The sequence below is a fragment of the Centruroides sculpturatus genome, unplaced genomic scaffold, assembly GCF_000671375.1.
Source record: "Centruroides sculpturatus isolate CEXI.00-Female unplaced genomic scaffold, Cexi_2.0 scaffold852, whole genome shotgun sequence".
NCBI lineage: Eukaryota > Metazoa > Arthropoda > Arachnida > Scorpiones > Buthidae > Centruroides > Centruroides sculpturatus.
Window position 1 is genome coordinate 153,844 of NW_019385108.1, and position 16,108 is coordinate 169,951.

The following is a 16,108-nucleotide window of genomic DNA, read 5'->3' on the forward strand; positions in this document are numbered from 1 at the left end:
GGCGAGAGAAAGGAAAATGAAATTTGAAGCTTTTTCTTCAAAATTAACGCATTTCTTTCGTTTTTTCAGTTTTAAGTATTTTTAATGCTTAATTACATTAAATTAATTAATCGGTGAGCGACAAGTGGTTAATATAAGTATTATACAACTTATATATAAGCTGTTGTGGATAATCATTTAATAAATATTTTTTAAAAAGGTTCTTAGTCTCTATTTCAATATTTTTTTAATGTTGTTCTATTAAATATTTTCCTTAATTCCATCAAAAATACATTTCGTTTTATTCCTATAGGGCAATATGATTTATGATAATCATCTTACTATTATTACATATTTTTTCGTACTTACGAAACAGCAATGTTTCATTTTGTCTTGTAATTGTGACATCTAAGTAATTAATTTCATAGTTTCTTTCTTCTTCATAAGTAAATTTACTGTTATTATTTAAACTATTTGCATAAATCTTGATGTTTTCAGCTGTGGTGTCATTTGAGTCATACAAAATTAATATATAATCCACATATCTAGTATAAAAAACAAAACCTTGAAACTGGAAGATTTTTTCATCCAATGATTCCATGCAAATATCTGCAAGTTTTGTGTAAAGTGAGAAATAGTAAATAAGTTTCTATACCATCTCTGTTTTTAATTCTATCGAAATCGGATTTAAAAAAGTGAATTTCACTTGTATTCTTATTTAAAGAAAAATTTTTTGAAATTTATTAATTTTAATATTTACAATAACTGATCCCATTGTTTTATTTTTATTATTTACATCATATATAGTTTAGTAAAATGGCACCATTGATATCTGATGATGTTAATTGTTGGTGGTTGTATTTACAATAACTGATCCCATTGTTTTATTTTTATTATTTACATCATATATAGTTTAGTAAAATGGCACCATTGATATCTGATGATGTTAATTGTTGGTGGTTGTATTCCACTCAATCATTGATGATTTTAAGAAATTGTAAGAGGCAAACTTAGTGGAATAAATTATTAAAAAAATTTTTTGTTGAGAGAGAAAAAGTTTAGAGAAATAAACACCATAAACGACATTTAAAAAGATCATTAAATTGTTTTCCTATGGACTTATTTCCTGGTTGAAGATGATACATTGAATGTGTCACCCCCGCAATCTACGAAGAGAAGAAAGAAAATAACTATTGGTCAGTGGTGGAAAACAGTCCTAATAAGGCAGTGGAAAAAACCCAACGATACCCCCTTTATAAAGAAGAGGGGTCAATGTGCAAAAGAGAGTCTCCAGAGTAAGTGAACTATAGGATTACGTGTGTGGATTAGCCGCTGCCAGGGACTTTTCTAATCACCACTGTGCAGGAAGACCAGCATCTAAGAAACCTCATCGTTCAAAAGGACCTCTTGAGACTCAAGGACTACATTTCTTACTCTCCTAACTTATATCAAGGTATTTATCCTCGCGCAAAGTAAATGTAAACTCTCTCTCCCATTAAGGGTTATTGGGAAAGAAGTAGCTATGTTAACTGAAATTGAATATGATTTATATATAGCTTAAATAGAACAATAAATGGGTATTATGTATATAAAGCAAATCTATAGAGTGTAATTCCTCTGATTCTCTCCTTCTGCCTCCATCCCGGAACCAAAAGTCCACACACGCGACAGTTTGCGTAAAGAAAATTAACAGCCAATCTGGTTTCTGTCTCTGTCCTTAAGACACAGTGGTGTAATCCTGACAGGGCACCAAAGAGGTGCCAACCCTGCGGTCACAAAATGATTTTATTAAAAAAACACCAAAAGAGATGCTGTTGGGTTAGGAAGCTATTTTGAGAGTGTGATTTACATGGATTTAATAATTCATCGATTCCAGAACTACAATTTAACAATCGAGAATACCACTGCCACTAACATTTTATTAATTTTTTTTCTCTCTTATATCTATCCCTTTGTACCTTCCATTTTTTTCTCTGCTGCCTCTGCTATAATTTAGAAAATTCAAATTAATAGACTTGTATTCTGAATTGAAATAACGAACGTGTGATCTAAATACTATATATTGATTCTATTAGACCTACCTGTTATTTGAAACTTAGCACCTATGGCCATCCATAAACTTTGTTTAAATTCCTTTATACATGACACTTTTTTTGGTCATAAATATACTGATGTGGTCAAATGGATTCAATAAAAGTCTTCTTTTCATTTATTTTTCATTTCTTGGAGACAATCACAATTGTAGGGGTAACCACTATTGCCACCATTATTAGAATAAAAACCATGTGTAGGGCAGAGTGTGCCACTGCATGACCTACGCCCTCTGACCTCATTTTTACTCATGAACTCCAACGAGGGGAGAGACTTTTTCATTCTACACTAACCCTTTGGAGTTGACAGCATCGCCAATCTTGGATTTGTATTATAATTCAATAATATTGTAAATATCTCATAACCGATCCAAATAAAGTAAATTATTCACCTGTCTCACCAACGGAACAAAAAATGCAGGACACGTGGTCAAGGTCGACGTGGACATCAGACAATGTAGGACCAAACCCATGCCAATTCCACCTCACATATCAACTTTAGTTACACTGCTAAACACATGTTTACTTTGACGTCACAAAAAAAGACTCCTCTTTATTGGAAAAATTTTGGCGTAAAAAAGTAGAGACAAACTCTACTCTTTTTTCAGTTATTTTTCAGCCAAAATTTTGGAAAAATTTTTACACTTTCCGTTTTATGCTAGATTTTACACTGAATTTTATGCATGTGTGTTCCTGGCCTAACAAGTAAGTTGGATATTGAAAACTCACATTTTTCTGTGCAAGGAACTACAATGGTTGCATTTGTCATGTAGCAGAACCAGCCATGTCAGGTCTAGTGTATAGTGTTGCCACCAAGCTGGTTTTCACCCAGACAAGCCAGTTTTTAAATTTATGGTTTGGATTGATTATTAATTTATCCAGTTTTTGAAAAAATTGTGAAATTGTGATAAAATAAAATAAATTTATAAAAATATTTGCAAATATGTTATTTTAATGGTTAAAGACTAACTTCACACGCCCAGCCAAACTTATCCCCATCTTATCCCTAGGCTAAGAGTGATGGAAAATGTACTTTTAAAATTCTAACTTGCAAATATCTCTGGCAAATATTAGGTCTGTTCCAACACAAATCCCTAACTGGTTTAAAACTGGCATGTGCATTATTCAGTTCTTGGCTGTAAAATGACATTGCGCATGCCTTGTACGGTTTCAAATTCAAACCACTCAGGAACAAACCTATTGTCTGGTTCAGAAATTTTGAAAAGATGGCAGCTCTACTAGTGCACCAAATTCTCTTCAACAGCTAGTCCATCATTATTTTGTAATTTCAAGTTAACTGTTTATCTTTTCAAAACCGATTCTTTGTGTACAATTCCCTGCCAACTGAAAAAAAAACTACCAACACTATTTTGATTCAAAACTTTGTAGTTTCAGCAAACTTTCTCAAACCCAAAAAAAATTCATAAGCTGTATGCACCATTTCAATAGTTTCAGTTACACTTTTCTGACTTTAGAACTAAATTCCATTGTCAATCTTTGCTGTTTTTGAATTCATGACAAAAGGTCTTGTAATACACTAACTTGAACCAATGTTCTGTATAAAACCACTTTGTGCAAACTAATTAAATGTCAACACAAGTAAGTTCAGACTTGGTACTAAATACTGTAGTTTCACCAATATCTAATGGAAGGCACTTGTAGTGTTAATAAAAAAAAATCAGTCCTAAAACTTTTCAGACAATGTACAGTGTAATGAAAATTCTATAATTTTTTTCATTATACAATGCTATTAAACACTTTTTATGATATTTATGAAAATATATTTTCATCTTCATTTTACATTTTTGTTTTTTATAATATGACATCTGATCATGATAATACAGAATTTTTAAATTTCAGAAAAAATATTGTTTAAATTATATTTATCAACATGACATTTTCTTAAATAAATATTTTAAGAATTAATGTAATACCTGTGCTCCAATTGAAGCAGTAAGGCCTTCAGCAAAAATAATTATGTCTAGGATAGGCTGCAAGTAACAGAAATAATGAATAAGATAAAGAAAAATTGAAAAATAAAATATTTAAGACTTCATATTACTATTATATCAATTAATTAATAAAACATTACCTTACAAATATTTGAATATAAGTCTGCTAATGAACTGCAAAATTTATCCACATCCTGTGTTAATAATTGATCAGGATTTGAAATTCGATTATCCAAATTATTCATCTGATAATAAGTTATACCACTAAAAATAATATGTAATTATAAACATAATTTTTAAATAAAAATTAAAAAAAGAGAATAGTTTTAATTTTATTAGACCTAATTTTATAGTTTTAATTTTTTTAGACCTTGTCATAAAATTAATAAGTAAACTATATATAAATATGTACAGTAATATATTAACTTATCAGAGGCTATTGTTAGAATAATACATAAAGTTTTTATATTAAATAGTTCTACAAATTAAAGTAAATTTTACCTGTTTGATAAGCAGAAAAAAAAATCAACTTTATATCAGTTAAATTATATTAATTAATTTGAGAATTCACTATAAAAAGTTAGAGATATCAAAATATTAATTAAATAATAAAATTTAATGTTATACTTACTGTAAATATCTATCATAAAGATGAGATGCTAAGCGTGAACGAAACTTTAATTTCATTTCATGCAAACCAAACTGAAATTAATATGTTAAAATTTAACTTGAAAGAATCTTCAATATAAATAAAAAGAAATCAATAAAAACATACCTTAAGTAAACTATTTATTAAAGAAACCTAAAATGAGAAAAATAGAGATTTATATTAGTTTAAAGCAGACTTTTAAAATCTTGAATTTGTAAAATTAGTAATTGAGATTAGTCTAATCATACTAGCTATATATATTTTTGACAATATATAAAATTAAACAATACTGAAAAAATATGTCAAGTATTTAATTAAAATATTATACTTAAACATAGTGTTACTCTTTTCTTAAGTACAAAGAGAAATATGAATAGTTTAGCAAAAAGACAAGTACATAATTTATTTTATTTATTTTCATAAAACTGATATTCTGATTCATGTTTCATATTAGGATTTTTATCCAGATCACACAAGATTTATTACTATTGAAAAATTTCAAAATCAGAGAAAATTATACCCATCTTAATTTTTTTATCTGTAATGCCAAATTTGTTTGATTCTATTAAATGTCACACATAAAATAGCACTTTTTAACCTTTTGTTATTTGCAGACCCCTATTCAAACACAATTGAAGCTGTGGATTTCCTAGTAATTTCAGAACACAGAAATAAAAAAAAGTTAATGAACAAGATGGCTGTGGCTTGTGTTTATGTTCTGAATCAATAATGTGAATGTGAAATCATTGATAAACAGTCATTATCATATTTGTAATATCACAAAAGTTAAGAATACAATAATTGAACTTAAAAAAAAAGGTGATCACAAGCACAGATGAATTTTACATCCGTTCCACACATGTCCAGGGTAAACGATGGGAATCTTTCTCTCCTCTATTCTCCAGACCCAGCTATTCTGTCTCCTTTGTGACCCCTCAGTTCTCCGAATTCTTGACGATCACAGATGTGAAGTTAATGGGGAGGGGTGATAATGAGTAGCAGATTTTAAACTCTGCTTACAATACTTATAAAATTTTCATCTATTTACCAACATCTGTTTACTAAAAGTTGATGCTGTTGGTAAAAAGAAAAAATAAAGGTACAATGATTTGTCCTTAAACCTTTGTTTTAAGTCATTGTATTTCACTGAACATTTTATGTATTTTTAAGCTAGCATTTTCAAACAAACAAATTAGTACTTCAGATAGTCATTCTCATCATACACACTATCACAAAGAATATACAGAACGATGTGCCTTAGACACTGCTTTATGCTGATGACATCATGCTTGCAACCACCACTCAAGAAGAGCTACAGTGCCAGGTGAAGGCCTGGAACAACCGTATGAGTTGCTTTGGCTTGCACCTTAACACCAAGAAGACCAAATATCTAGAAATTTTTCCAAATGTGGGCACGATCCAGGTCAATGATGATAACTTGTATAAAACGCACACTTTTCACTACCTCGGCTTAATCCTAGTTACAGGGGCATTGACGATGAGATACGAACAAGGGTGATTGCGGCATGGCTACAATGGAGAGAAGTCACCAGTGTTCTCTGTGACAAAAAGATGCCCATGTACCTAAAATCAAAAATCTGCCGGACTGTGATACGGCCCATCGCTCTTTATAATTCCAAATGTTGGCCATCAACGAGAGCAGCTGAACAGCATCTCCATTCCATGGAGATGCGCATGGCTCGCAGGACGCTTGGTGTATCCGTCCTCGACCATATTACCAATGATATGATACACCAACAATTTAGCATCATGCCCATTGAGGCAAAATTGAGAGATGCTTGCGCTGGTTTGGCCATGTGCAATGATCAGCCCCGGATACAGTTGTCAACATTGCCTATCACCTAAGGTGAATGGCTACTGGCCCCGCAGAAAACTGAAGCAACGATGGCAAGATTGTAAGGTTTGCCGACGTTGAAGGGGAAAAAGTCTATCTCGCGTCAGAATGAGCCTAAGGGAAACCGTGTATGTAGGCGGTGGCGAAGGAGGCAAATGATGTACAAGTGTTTTACAAGATAAAACCCGTTTATTTGTTCGAATTCATGCTTACATCGATAATGGACAATTCCAAAATCTCCTGGGAACGGCGAAAGTTCGTGATCTCGGTTGCAGTTCGGGCAGACGAGAAGGATATCCGGACGAAGTAGAAGTTCGTTGCGGCGTCCTCGGTGATCGGCGGATGCACAGCACAAATTTAATCACCACTGTAGGGTTAATCCGGAGGAGACTCTCCTTCGACCTTGAAGTTCCGATTTTTATAGTTTTTCCCCCACTGTTCGCATTTCGGATTGGTCCCTCGTCCCATTCCTCGCTTCCCGATTGGTCTCTCCTTTGTCTCCAGGTGCAAGACGAAACTTTTTCGGGTCGCGGGAAAGGTCCGATTCGAGGTGTCCATCTGATACCTCTTTGTCGACTCTGCTCGATGACTGTTTATAAAATAATAACACCTGCACTCATAACTCAGGCCGTTATTTACCATTTTTGACGTCTAAGAATTTAACGATCATTTTCACCTTTCACCTATCAAAAATTCCTCTATTTTTTTGTTCGAAAAGGTTTATTTCGGCCAACATTTTATAGACACGCGAGTCAAAGATCTACCTGTTTATGAGCGCTCGTGTTAGAGTTTGTCTTCCGCTAAGACATTAACAGATAGTTGACACATACTCGAACCGTTCCGAGTCTCGTTGTTTACATCTCGTGTCGCACAAGAATTTCACGGTTTACTCGAGTTCGAACCTCGTCTGGGAACCCACAAGATACTATCAATGCAGACTTAAGGGTTCTGCACCTGAACCCAGACGATGCACTCAATCGAACAAAGTGGCATTCAAAGATCCGAATAGCGAACCCTACATCTGTGGGACAATGCTAAGAAGAAGAAGAAGAAGAAGAATAGTCAAATATATGAATATACAAATACATGGAAATAAATTTCTTTATGTAGAACTAAGAAGCCGTGCAAATTTATTCCAAATAAATGCAAACAATTTCCAATTATTATGCAATGTCAATAGAATTATGCCCTTTGCATAAACCTCATGGTTTATGAACCTGCATTTAAATCATTTATGTGTTGATTTAATTATGTATTATTTGATTAATTTCATAAAACTAACAAAAAATTGTCAAGAACTTGTGGATCATTTATCTTGCATACTAATAACTATGTCTGTTGATAATGTACCAATGCTATAAAACATCAGTAAAATTAAAAGTATTTATTTTTGCTTTTTTTATAGAACAAGTATTTTTTCTTATTAGTCAATCATTCTCTTCTTCTTCATCAATTTTGCTAATATTTTTGGAAGTATAAGACATTTTGTTGCTACTGAATGTCTAATGCACTAAGATTGATAAGATATTTTATAATTTATATTCCTTGAATATTATAGTGGTATTTGAAAAGTTCAAAACAACTTTAAAATCAAAAAAATCCTTATTTAAAAATTTATAAATGTAGTTATGTATTTTTCAGAAATACCTAATAGTCTAATATTTAATAGTATAATGTAGATTTGAAATTTTAAAAATTTATCATCAATCATCAACAAAAATATATATTACGGAAAAAACTGTACAAGAAAAACATTGTTTGAAATATTAATCTTAATAATTTATTTAAATTTTTCAGAATTATTGAATACTTATAAACAATATTGAAATTGAAAAACAAAATATTAACTTGCTAGAAACATTAAATAAAATTAAAAGTAAATAAAAAAAGATTAACAGATTTAATAGAAAATAAATAAAATAAGAAAAAATTTCTCAAATTTTATAATCAAGAGATAAAATGTAATTATATATTTACCATAGGCATTGCAAATATATACGATTCTAAATTTTTCAAAAACATGCTGCTATTTCGAGTAATAATTGCCCTAAATTTAAAAAAAAAAAGAATAATGTATTATTAAATTATAACAAATTTTAAATAATACAAAGGTAGCATCCAAAAGTTCTGTCTGGGTCTATAAGTCCAGAAATTGTTAGTTACAAAGCTGAAATATATTCTCCTTCAAAATAAGCCCCCTTGCAACAACACATTTCTGCCAGTGAGTGTAGAGGTTGTGAAACCCTTTCTTCATGATACTCTTCAGATCAATCAGTGTTGCATTCTTCACTTCTTCTACACTCAAAAACAGATGACCTTCAAAATGACACGTCAACTCAGGAAACAGATGAAAGTAATAAGAGGCAACATCAGGTTGACTCTTAAGACTCATGCAGACAATAGATGATGCCAGCTAGAGTTCATTGTTAACAGTGCATTCTTCAGGGATAGATTCATTAATTGCCAAGCACTCCACACCATGTTTGGATGAAACCAATTCCCTGTGTAGGGTCATAATATAAACCAAGAATCATTGTGATTGTGATATACACTTATGTTTCAATACAGACACAGTCCTGAAACCTTTTTGGATCTTACTTTGTATATTAAAATATATTAGAAAATAATTAATTATTAATTTTAGGGTAATATCTATACAACCAACCTCTCCATTACAGTGTTATTCTGAATTAACCAAATATCACACAAAGTTCTTCCAACCAAAGTTGCAGCAACTAAAACTAAATAGGCACTCTGAAATAGAAATTACATTATTGTATATAAATTATTTAATAATTTTTTTTAAATCCATTTTTAATAGTTCAATTACTTAATATAAANGAGGTATAAAAGAACGCATCCTTTATTACATTTTATGTTGTACAAGGGTTGGGTTTTACCCAATTCTCAAACCGTGTTAGAGTGAATCCGTGCTATAGAAGTGTCGATTTATAATTAATAGATTAAACAATAACTTCAAAATTAACAATGATTTATTGTGACATTGTCACAATGCTGGGCTGCAATTTTTAATCATATTTTAATTTATTTAATTTATAATATATGCTCTTCACCTCAAATTAGTAATGTCTTTCCCCTGTACATCTCACTTTCCTGTTAGCAATAAAGTTGTGATGGTCATCTATCTAAATCCTTTCAGGAGAAAATTTTTGAATTAAAATAACTGTAAAATATAGTTAATTGAGGTTTCCTGTCCTTAATCTTTCCATATTTGGTCTTGACATTCATCCATCTCTGTTCTCAAGACTAAGGAACGACAGATGGTCAGACAGACTGATGACAGTGGGAATTTATAGGTCTGCAATTTTTTTCAAATTGCAGTCCAATAATTTAACATAATGTAAGTTATTTTATTACATAAATTTGTTTTAAAAAATTAATTAGGAATTATTTTTTAAAAAAGCTTCAAAAACAGATTCGATCTTGGATAAATAAGAAACACTATATAAATTCACTTAACTTTTTTTTCTTGTTCATAAAAGCAGTGCCTGATTAACTCACTTGAAAGATAGCATATATTTCAGTCCTGCACTAAATGCTTGCAAGCCTGTCTGGTGAAACTATCACCTCATAATTTACTAATTCTGTTGTTTACATGTCAATAGATTTGCATGCAGAATGGTATGTAATCATTATGAACATCTTACCAAGATGACATGAAATAAATTTGAATAAAATTATTTATTCATTAATTTTATTGAGTTAATTTCATGTCTATACTGATGAGATGTTATTAAAAGCATGTGATGTGTGTATGGTATGGATGTGGTAAACAGGATCTGTAATAGCTTAATCCAGCTCTGAATACAAGAATGATTTAATTTTCTTTTCTTTATCAAAGAAATAAACTTTTTCAAATTTCTGGAATTTTCTTGCATATTTTGAATTTATCACTAATGTTTTTACTTTTAAGACAAAACTTTAATAAATTTACAATCAAACTTTTGCCATTATTTATTGTAAACAATAATAAAAACAGCAGAAATTGAATTTTAATACACCAAAAAACATTTATTATTGATATGATTATTTATTTAAAAAAGACTAAGTGTCAGGGTTGGATCATGTAAAGACATGATTCCCATTTTGTTTTGAACTAGTAACGGCCGCCGACAGATGGATGAAAGTGGCCATTGGCTTTTTCAATGTGCGGTCGCTGGTTGGTTAGCAGATAATCATGCCATGTGGCGTGATTTGCATAAAGCTATGGCTTGGTAATAGCTGATTTGCATAGCATTACAACTGGTAATCGCTGATTGGTCGGCCAGGAATCACACCACACAATATTTGCATAGTGCTACAGCCCGGTAAGCACTAATTGGTCATCGAGCCCACTGTTGACACTATAAAAAGGTTAATGTCGAAGCGGGAGACTTAAGTTCAATTCGGCTTGGGACTTCATGTTGGAAGTAAGTTAAGTTCATAAGTTTGCTTCGGCTCATCAGGATATACCGCAGTTTGAGACTTCAAGTGTGCATCAGTGGTCAAGGCAAGTCTGGATTCATCTCGCAGCTTATTCTTCGACTGCCAGAAGGAGATTACTACTAGACAACAACTCATTGATATGTTGCAAGGTGTTTTCTCGGCGAACCTATTCAGTATATTGGACTATTTAAACTTTATTTTTTATTTTGTGTAATTGGCATACCGAGTTGGTTGCCAATAGTGTGTGAACAAAGAACATTGTAAATTTAACTGGCATTTGTAAACGTAAATTTGACTTTAAGTTTTAATTAAAATTATATATCAAATTATTTTCTAGTTAAATACAGGTAACCCCCATATAACACGGGAGTTATGTTCCAAAAAATTGCCGAGTTATGTGAATCCATGTTACACGAAACAAAGAACTAGTGTGAAAAGGGGGGGTTAGGTTCCAAAAATTAAAAAACATGTTGTTAAGTCCTTATTTAAATCAGATTTATTATTCATTTTTTTCATAGGTAAAATACTTATCATTATTTAAGTAAATATTTTACCAGAGGATTATTCATCTTATATGATGATCTCAGCATGAGCATCATCAACTGGTAACAGTTTGTGGGTGAGTTCGTTAATAGCAGTCGCTCTGCAAAGGGATTGCGCTGCTGTTTGTAGGCATTTACGAACGATGGTGAAAGAAAGATTCGTCCTATCTTTCTAGTGATAGTGCGGGCTTTCGATATCTATCGAAAGCATGCACTACCGATAGTATCGTGTGGAGGAATCTATAATTCTAAAATGAGCTTTTAGAGGCAAAAGAAGGGTCCCAATTGTAAAATTTAACCATTAAATGGATTATTTGTTGAAAGAGCATTCAAAGTAGCCAGGAAAACAATTAGAATGCTCGTGCGGAGTTATGCGGAGGTATAAAAGAACGCATCCTTTATTACATTTTATGTTGTACAAGGGTTGGGTTTTACCCAATTCTCAAACCGTGTTAGAGTGAATCCGTGCTATAGAAGTGCCGTGTTATACGGGGGTTACCTGAACCTCAATACAAATAAACTGCACCTCAACAGTCCAGAGGGTGTTTGATAAGGCAAGATTTTCTTCTAAAGTAAAAATTGCAAAATTACATTTATCAAGACAGCTATTGTTATCTCCAAACATCAGTGCTTGTACTAGTATAGTAGGGATTATCATGCAAAATGTCCCCACACATAAGATGCCAAACTAACTTCCATCATACTGCTATGTGGGCTAGCCATGACATATACTATAACATCAATGGGTTGCTCATGCATACTAATGCCATTGGATCAGTCTCTTTGAAGGCAAACTGCTATGCAGATTCCCTAGTATTGCCTTATAGCATTATCATCTCACAACTCTTCATTTGTATAGCTTCTTTAACATAAAACAACTTCACAATGCTTGCTGTACTCACCACACAAGAAAAAAACATAGTATTCTGGGATGAAGTCCATATGATCATCCATTAGAGACCCAAATATCAGCAAGCATGCAAAAATTATTGAAATATATAAACACCATGTGGCAATTGTATGAACCATCATAATGCTGATGGGATTACAAGTGTATGAAAGATGCTGTATTTCTACGAAAAATTAGCACGTAGTGTTCCCATGTGAAAGATCTTATTGTTTAGACTTTATTTAGTTATATTATATGATAACCTCTGTTTTATGGATTTGGTTTGTTCATTGTATTATAGTCTATACTAATAATCAATAGGATGACTAACACGCCAAATTAATATATAATAACAAAAATAAAGACACTGAGTTCAGCGTTACATGCATATGTTTTTTTATCGCAAGCACTTTCAACGAACTTATAGTCGTCGTCCTCAGGCGAATACAGATATTTACTGAAAAATTTTAAACAGAAATAATCCAATGAAGAATAGAACGCATAAAATAAGTTGAATCTTTGTTAAAGCCGTTAAGAACACGAAGTAAATATTTAAACATAATTCAAAAACCGAACAAGTGGTTAGCCCTGTGAAGTGCGAGCTGGCACATGCATAGAACCATGCTCACGCTACACGCATACTAGAGACTGCTAATACTCGCTTAAACGACTTATACAGTGTGACCCATACACTGGGCAGATCGAGCATAGGGATGTTGCAAGTGTCCAAGGTGGTAGTGAGGAGAGATCCCCATATAAAAACAATTTTTCGATCCTTGCAGCTCTTGAACATAACCACTTGGGACCATAGCAGGTTGTAACCCTACTCAAGTACCTTTCTTGCAAGCTCAGTGGTGTGTCTTCCCCTCATAACATCATCTTGGTGCTCATCAAGGCAGCTGGCAAGCATTCTAGTGGTGGCCACGATATATCTTGTGTTTACTCCCGTAGACTGATTTTCCAAAGCTACAGCATAGACCCGACTTCTCAAGAGTGGAAAATTTGTCTCTATCATTACAAATAAGTTTGCATAGGCTTGGAAGTGGGATTAAAGGTAGTACAAGATTGCGCTGCTTAAAGATTCTGCAGATGCGTAAAGATAGGGGTCAAGGTAAGGCAACGCTATTTGTACCTTCGAAGACTCTCTCTTGCTGCATAACACAGTGCTTGGAAATAGTGCTTTCTTTACCTTATTGAGCACATGCATAAATTTTGCACGTGAAAAGCCAGCAGCGCGTACTGCCAAATTGATGATGCCTAACTCAACGTTTATCAGCTCCTGCATAGATGACAGTAAATAAGCCCTTCTGATAAGGGAGGCAATGGCAGCATTAACGTATCGAGAAAGCTGAAATCTCACTTTCATAGTTCTAGCTACTTTCATTCAAAAGTTATTTGGGTGACTTAACATTTTATTGTGCACCTTGTATATAAGTAGACAGATATTATTTTAAATTTTAAAGTAAATAAAGTAGTCACTTTCTTATGAGAACCAAAACCTTTTATTTTACTGAAAAATTGTGTTTGACCCTAATTGGCCCTTTGATCATCTTCAGTTTCAATTACAACTTTTACACAAACTTAATTAAAGAAGTTCCCACATATAATATTTGAACACAATTTCTTGTAAAGTTTGTTTCTTTATTTTGAACCACTAACTGTAATGTATTCTTTGATAAAAAATCTGAATACCAATCTTCTATAATGTTCATTATCAAATCTTATAGAAGACGGTTTGATAAACTTTATAGAAAATGGTGTTCAAATAGTAAATGTAAGAACTTACAGAAGTTTGAATAAAAATTGTAATAGAAACTGAAGATGGTCCTATTAGGACCAAAAACAATTTTTTCAGTTTAACAAAAAGGTTTTGGTTCCCATTAGAAGTGATTATTTAAGATTTTAAGTGATAATCATGGTCTAAAGTATTACACAGTTTTATGAAAGTAAAGAATAAGATAAATTTTATATTTTATTAAATAAATCACATTTAAAATCAAATTTTTTAAAGTAAATTATATTCATAATATATGTAATGAGACAGTTATTTCAGCATTTAATTTTTAAGTAATTTAAACATACTTCGGCTGTAAAAATTCCAGGTATGAGAATTTTCAGGATTCGAAAAAGTTGCCTGTAAAATTAAAAATCATTAAATTATAATTTTATCTTTACCATTCAATTTAAGTTATACATCATAAACCAATGTGTTTATAATCATATATTCAATCATATCGCATACCTATATAATATATACACAAAGATATATACCCAGGGTGGCCAAGCTCCTTGATAGTCCGAACCATTTTTCAAAATTTGAAATTTTTCGCGAGCCGCAATTAAATACGTATTAAAAAGGTATGCAAAAAATTCCAGATTACAAATTATATCCGTAGCAAGAGTGATACAAATTGTTTCCTCCANAATGGTTTACGCTTGGGTATCGCCAAGGTTTTTGGCAAAATTTGATGTAATATCACTGCTCATGTTGTTCAGTCATTTTCCAGCTTAGTGGAATCCGACAAGAGCGCACTACATGACCTCACTCATAGGCCGATTGCCAACGACTGACGCTTCCTGATAGGCCGATTGTCAACGACTGAGGCGGGAAAAAATTCAGGGCTGTGCATGACTGTCCCCTCCACAACTCCACCGAAGGAGGCCTCTCGCGCATCATTGCTTTACGCGGGGGAAAAAAGGTCTGATACTTTTTGAACAGACCTCGTATTCATAATTGCAGCATTACTTCTTGTTGCCTTGCACATGACTACACTTGGTCAGTCATATTCTACAAACAAAATCAAGAAGGCAGATAAGCAGACAGATTCCCTGACTTTTTCTGACTTTTTGACAATTTTCAACAAATTCCCTGACTTTCCATAACTTTTTCCAAACACTAATGAAAATCCCTAATTCTCTGACTTTCCAGGTGTGTAGGAACCCTGTATATACTGAATATTATGAATTTTATAAATTTCAGTTTTTTGCATGTCTGTAACTTCCTTTTCCAAGCAACTGAGAAAATAGTTTAACTCTTTAAACCCTAAAAATTTATTCTTCCTATATAACAGAATACAAATTTTTTTTACCCTTTAGGCTAGGCAATTCAGTCTTCTCCCTAGTTGCATAAGAGTTTAAATTTGTTTTAGATGGGAGAATGGCATACAGGAAGAATCACAATTAGCTTGTTGCTATTATTTATGCAGTTGTTTAAATTTAAAAATTAAACTTTAACATGAAAACTAATAAAAAATTAAGTGAATATCTTATATACAAAACATGAATGAAAATAAGTATAAAACAGTTATAAAGATGTTTAGAAAACAATAAATTTAATATCATAAAATCTAATCTATATTAAAGTTAAATATACAAAACTAATAAAAAGTTCGGTAAATGAAACTCCTATATTATTAACTCTTATCCCTAAAATGAAAATAAATGTATTCTGTTGAAAGGAAGTAATGAAACTAATTTGTAAAGCAAAACAAGTCAAACAACTTTGCCTTTGGCCAATTTTGTCTCAAATGGATTAAGACGATTTTAGCTGATCTTGTGTTTAGAGTTAGACATCATAGTGGTAGAGATAAATGCTTGCAGTTATTCTTCTAACTTCCTTATGTCACTGATTGTAGATTTTCCCATATGAATTCTTTTGCAAGCTTAGTAGCCAATTTTCCATTTGTTAAGCATTCAACTATCTTAA

General features: G+C 32.1%; 1 protein-coding gene across 1 annotated transcript in view; it reads right to left on the minus strand.

The window, feature by feature from the left end:
- LOC111634824 (ATP-binding cassette sub-family D member 3-like) overlaps positions 1-16,108 on the minus strand; it is a 51,585-nt gene that overhangs the window by 11,727 nt on the left and 23,750 nt on the right. The window contains exons 4-10 of the mRNA XM_023379656.1: positions 14,485-14,536; positions 9,191-9,279; positions 8,503-8,572; positions 4,797-4,823; positions 4,653-4,723; positions 4,162-4,285; positions 4,004-4,060 (exon numbers count right to left, since the gene is read on the minus strand). Coding sequence (XP_023235424.1) covers positions 4,004-4,060; positions 4,162-4,285; positions 4,653-4,723; positions 4,797-4,823; positions 8,503-8,572; positions 9,191-9,279; positions 14,485-14,536 — 490 coding nt within the window. The remainder of the gene's footprint in view (positions 1-4,003; positions 4,061-4,161; positions 4,286-4,652; positions 4,724-4,796; positions 4,824-8,502; positions 8,573-9,190; positions 9,280-14,484; positions 14,537-16,108) is intronic.